We start from the raw sequence: 6,000 nt of genomic DNA, 5'->3' as shown, positions 1-6,000 counted from the left end.
ATAAGTTTCTATCTTTTTTTGCCTGGTTTACAGTATCATTTTACCCCAGCCTTATTAAAGTGTAATTGACAAGTAAAATTTCATGCATTATGTTGTACAACCTGATATTTTGATGTATGCTACTTGAGTGTATTCTTTCTGAACATCAGTAATATTTGTATTACATCCCTTTATATGTATTAGATACGTAGTACAAAGTACACCCTTGTTGATCATTTCCCTGTTAACACTAGACTGATTTTTTCATTTATAAGTTAATATTCTGTTGTATTTTTTTTCTTTTACTAGTTTCTCAAGCAATTAGGTCTGCATCCTAACTGGCAGTTTGTTGATGTATATGGAATGGATCCTGAACTTCTTAGCATGGTACCAAGACCAGTTTGTGCAGTGTTACTTCTCTTCCCTATTACAGAAAAGGTAAGTGTTAAGTAAGATATAAGATTTCTGATAAAGACAAAATCATTTTCATTATTGAATTAAACATATAGTGTTTGGGCAGGCATTGTGGTGTGGAGGTATAAGCCACGGCTTCAGAAGCCCACATCCCATATTTGGAGTGCCAGTTTTGGTCTTGACTGTTGTACTTCAAACTTGCTTCCTGCTAATATGCCTGGGAAGGCCCAAATACTTGCCTGCCACCCATGTGGAAGACAAGGATAGAGTTCCTGGCTCCAGACTTTGGCATGGCCCAGCCTTGGCTGTTGTGGATATATGAGAATTGAAGTGAGGGGTGAAAGATCTCTTTCCATCTCTATCCATGTCTCTCTCTCTTCCTCTCTTTTTGTTCCTCTTTCTCTGTTACTCTGACTTTCAAGTAAATAAATAAATATTTAAACACACACATACACACAGTCTTTAAGAACGAATTGTCGTCCCCCTCTTGCATAAAATCAGGCAGTTTAGGCAAGGAGGAAATCTTAGCATGTTTTATTAAGAGATGATATTTAGAATTTGATTTATAGAGAGACAAAAGAGACTTAAGTTAGACTTTTAAGCTTAGTTTTCTTTTATAAAATATTAATTTGCTACAACTGTGTTGATGAGACATTGAATCACATTTTGATTATTAAGAAATTTTAAGTAGTAGAATAATTTTAAATTTTTATTGAAAATACATGAATAAAAGATATGTAGTCAAGTTTTCAATATATAAAATATATAATTAAAAAAATTTATACTAGAGGACTGGTGCTGTGGCACAGCTGGTTAAAGCTCCAGCCTGAAGCGTTGGCATCCCATATGGGCACCAGTTCAAGTCCAAGCTGCTCCATTTCCTATCTAGCTCCCTGTTAAAGTGCCTGGGAAAGCAGCAGATGATGGCCCAAGTCCTTAGGCCCCTGAACCCACATGGGAGACCTGGAAGAAGCTCCTGGCTCCTGGCTTTGGATTGCCTCAGCTCTGGCTATTGCAGCCATTTGGGAAGTGAACCAACAGATGGAAGACCGTTCTCTCTCTGTCTCTACCTCTCTATCTTAACTCTGTCTTCAAATAAATGGAATGCCAGCACTTCAGGCCAGGGCTTTAACCCACTGCACCACAGCGCCGGCCCCCAAGATTCATTTTCAGTTAACTTTGTACACAGAAGACCAACTCTATACCAAGTAAAGACTTCAGCAATTTACACACACATGCACACACATATGCACACACAAGACTGAGAACTAGTTTTACAGTCAACTCTCATAATACAACTCATTGAGGAGAGAAGTCCTGCATGGGGAGTTAGTGCACAGTGACTCCTGTTGTTAATTTAACAATTAGCAGTCTTATGTATGATGTCAGTGATCACCTGAGGCTCTTGATGTGAGCTGCCAAGGCTATGGAAGCTTTTTGAGTCCACAGTCTCTATCAGTATTTAGTTAGACAAGGCCATAAGCAAAGTGGAAGTTCTCCTTTCAGAGAAAAGTGCATCCTCTTTGATGGCCCCTTCTTTCCACTGGGATCTCCCTCACTGAGATCATTCATGTAGGACTTTTTTTTTTTTTTTGTCACAGTGTCTTGGCTTTCCATGCCTGAAATGCTCTTATGGGCTTTTCAGCCAGACCAGAATGCCTTAAGGGCTGATTCTAAGGTCAGAGGTAACACCTTCTTTTTTTTTTGACAGGCAGAGTTAGACAGTGAGAGAGAGAAAGACAGAGAGAGAGAGAAAGGTCTTCCTTTGCCGTTGGTTCACCCTCCAATGGCCGCCACAGCCGGCACACTGCGGCCAGCACACTGCGCTGATCTGAAGGCAGGAGCCAGGTACTTCTCCTGGTCTCCCATGGGGTGCAGGGCCCAAGCACTTGGGCCATCCTCCACTGCACTCCCGGGCCATAGCAGAGAGCTGGCCTGGAAGAGGGGCAACCGGGACAGAATCTGGTGCCCCGACTGGGACTAGAACCCAGTGTGCTGGCGCCACAGGCGGAGGATTAGCCTATTGAGCCACGGCGCCGGCCAGAGGTAACACCTTCTTAAAAAAAAATTTATACTAGAAAGTCTCTAATTTTAAGGAAGTAGGGGAAATGACACTAATTACATTATTTTCAAAATTAACTTGATTTGGGTGGGAATCACTATGTTTAAATACAGTTTAATTGGGAGATTTAGCATGTGTTGGTGATTGTAATAGTTATTTTTAGATCTCTGTATTTGAATTCAAATATCCATATCTTAGTCCTTTGTTCTAGAGTGATATTTGATGGAGTCAGAACTTTGATGCATTGTAAAACAGCTTTTGAGTTTATATCCTTCTGATTTTTATATTCAAACTTAGAAATAATAGGAAGAACTCAGTGTCTGTAAAAAGGGAGTACATGCTTGGGATAATATGGGGGAAAATGTCATATATAGGGTCAAGTCATCTACCTTCAGGAATAAATGTAGCCAAATCTAACAGAAATTAAAAATTAGGGAATACCTGGATCATTTTGTTTGTGCCATAACTGATTAGCCCTAGTTCAAGATAAATAACATTGAACATTTTCTTTCTTCTATTTGAGAGTTCTGCAAAACAAATTACAGTCATGGGTCACTTGATGATGAGGATACATTCTGAGAAATGTGTCATCAGCTGATTTCATTGTGTGAACATCATGGAGTGTACTTGACACAAACCTAGATGACAAAGGTCAAGCACTAGGCCAGTCTCCTGATGCACTCAAGAGAGGTGGTAAACATGAGCTGTATGAGGCTATTGTTGAATTAGTAGAGCACGCTGTTTTATAGTAAATGATTTTTTTAAGTGATAAAAATATAGTATGGTAAATACATTAACCAGAAACCTAGTCATTGCCAGGTGTTGTGTATTATACATAATTGTATGTGCCTTGCTTTCATGTGACTGACAGAACAGATTTGCTTATACCATTATTACCCTGAACATGTGACTAACACATTATGCTTATGATGTTATACCAGCTATGAATTCATTAGGTGATAGGTACTTTTCAGCTCCATTATAATTTTTTTTTACAATTTATTCATTTATTTGAAATACAGAGTAAGAGAGAGAGAGAGAGAGAGAGAGATTGAGAGAGAGAGAAAAAAAGCTGGAGTAAGAAAGAAACTATTCACTGGTTCACTCCCCAAATGGCCATAATGACTGGCACTGGACCAAGCCAAAGATAAGAGTCGGGAATTCCACCCTGGTCTCTCACATGAATGGCAGGGGACCAAGCATGTGCACCATCTTCTGCTGCTTTCCCAGGTGCTTGAGCCAGAGCTGGATCAGAAGTGGAGCAGCTGGGACTTGAACTGGCACTCGGATATGGGATGCTGGCATCACAAGCAGCCACATAACCCACTGTGCCACAACATTGGGCCTTCCATCATAATCTTTTGGGATCACTTATTATTTGTGGTCTGTTGTTGACTGAAATGTCATTATGCAGCCCGTGACTATATTGAATCAAAGAAGTGGTACTTCTTCATATTTATCATTACTTGTAATATTCATAGATACTTAAGAGTTTGAAATTCTTTAGTGATTATCCACTGTTAGATTAAACCCTTACTTTTAGGGCGAAGTTGTAATTCTTCTTATTTGCTGTTACTAGTAATAGTCCTAGAATTTTAGAAATTTTTCAATATTAGATCAAACCCTTACTTTTCGTGGTGAGATTGTAATTATTCTGAAATTTATGAAAGAGTTAAGACAAAAACTCCTTTTATTCTCATGGTCTGAAGCATTGACTACTGAAGTAAGCTGGTAGATAAAAATCCCTATTTGTAAAGGGCAGTAACAAGCAAGCAAGCAAAAACTGAAAAAAGGAGTGGTTTCTTAAAGCTTAGGCTGTCTGAGCTGATGTGATACAAATATTATGATCAAAATTGAAAATTTCCCCAAACATTGATTTTTATGATGTACCCTTTTTTTCAATAAAGAATAAATTGAATTTGATCTCCTTCATTCAGTGAGTCATCAGTATTTAAAAAGCATGTTATGTTTATCAATAGAACTTCATCATTTAATGGATAATCAGAACTGAAAAAATTTGTGCCTATTGGTAGGAAGAACACAATTCTAAAGTATTTATATAATTAAGTATAAATTCTTACCTAAGGAGAGACTATAACTGGCAGATCCCACTTTTTGAAATCACTAAACAGTTATGGTAGATCTCTATTTCAGCTCATAAATAATGTATTAACAAAAGTCATTCAGAAGATATCTAGTGCATGTTTTATGAAATACAAAGTGTTTCAGTCTTCCAAGTTCTAATTTTTAAATTAAATAAGTAGTTGTGAATGACTGAAACATACTAGTAACAAAAGAATTGTCAGATACCTCATTACTTTTTGAAGTTGTCATTGAATTTTGTGTTTTTAAATAATCTTACTTATCAGGTAATGAATCATATGTAAAGAAGCTATAGGTTTACACCGGGTTCTAGTCCCGGTTGGGGCGCCGGATTCTATCCCGGCTGCCCCTTTTCCAGGCCAACTCTCTGCTATGGCCCGGAAAGGCAGTGGAGGATGGCCCAAGTGCTTGGGCCCTGCAACCACATGGGAAACCAGGAGAAGCACCTGGCTCCTGGCTTCGGATCGGCACGATGCGCCGGCCGCAGCGGCCATTGGAGGGTGAACCAGCGGCAAAAAGGAAGACCTTTCTCTCTGTCTCTCTCTCTCTCACTATCCACTCTGCCTGTCAAAAAAAAAAAAAAAGAAGCTATAGGTTTACTTGTTTATGATATCTGTATCTCTTGACCTTGACCTTCTATTTTCTCTTTGGTCTGCCTCATTATTTTTCCATTTTTCTTTTCACTTATTTTGTATTGTTTTAAGTTTTTTTTTTTTCATTAAATCTTGAAAAGTTATAAAATCTTATTTTGGTTTCTCAGCCAGGAACATTAGTATTAAATACCAATAGACTAAACTATATCAAAACATTTCAGCATGAGACTTACATACTGAACCTTTCACGGTATTTATAAATTGAATTTACATGAGTTTATTCTGAAAACACTACTTAAAAATTTGATTTAGAAGCACAGTCATGAAGTCATATTTTAGTGCAGATATATTCATGGTTTTTTAATTCTGTATTTTCTGTAGACATCATTTATTTTCTTTTTTATAAGGATTCAGCAGATTTTTTAGAATGCTTTTATTTAATAAATATAAATATCATAAGTACAAGTTTTGGATTAATAGCGGTTCTTCCCCCTATATCTGCCTTCCTACCCTCAAACCGTCTCACCTCCTGCTCCCTCTCTCATCTCATTCTTCCTTAAGATTCATTTTCAATTATCTTTATATACAGAAGATCAACTCTATAAAGATTTTAACAGTTTGCATCCACACAAAGTATAAAGTACTGTTTGAAGACTAGTTTTACCATTAATTCTTTTTTTTTTTTTTTTTTGACAGGCAGAGTGGATAGTGAGAGAGAGAGAGACAGAGAGAAAGGTCTTCCTTTTGCCGTTGGTTCACCCTCCAGTGGCTGCTGCGGCCGGCGCATCGTGCTGATCCAAAGCCAGGAGCCAGTTGCTTCTCCTGGTCTCCCATGGGGTGCAGGGCCCA

General features: G+C 38.1%; 1 protein-coding gene across 1 annotated transcript in view; it reads left to right on the top strand.

Annotated features, from left to right (window-relative positions):
* The first annotated feature begins 288 nt into the window (after window positions 1-288).
* The window catches only part of UCHL3 (ubiquitin C-terminal hydrolase L3), a 53,014-nt gene continuing 47,302 nt past the window's right edge, over window positions 289-6,000 (top strand). Inside the window, exon 1 of the mRNA XM_062195300.1 lies at window positions 289-417. Coding sequence (XP_062051284.1) covers window positions 343-417 — 75 coding nt within the window. The 5' untranslated portion in view covers window positions 289-342. The remainder of the gene's footprint in view (window positions 418-6,000) is intronic.

The sequence above is a fragment of the Lepus europaeus genome, chromosome 6 (genome assembly GCF_033115175.1).
Source record: "Lepus europaeus isolate LE1 chromosome 6, mLepTim1.pri, whole genome shotgun sequence".
NCBI classification, from domain to species: domain Eukaryota; kingdom Metazoa; phylum Chordata; class Mammalia; order Lagomorpha; family Leporidae; genus Lepus; species Lepus europaeus.
The sequence above is the reverse complement of the archived record's forward strand: the minus strand, read 5'-3'. Positions and strand labels throughout refer to the sequence as shown.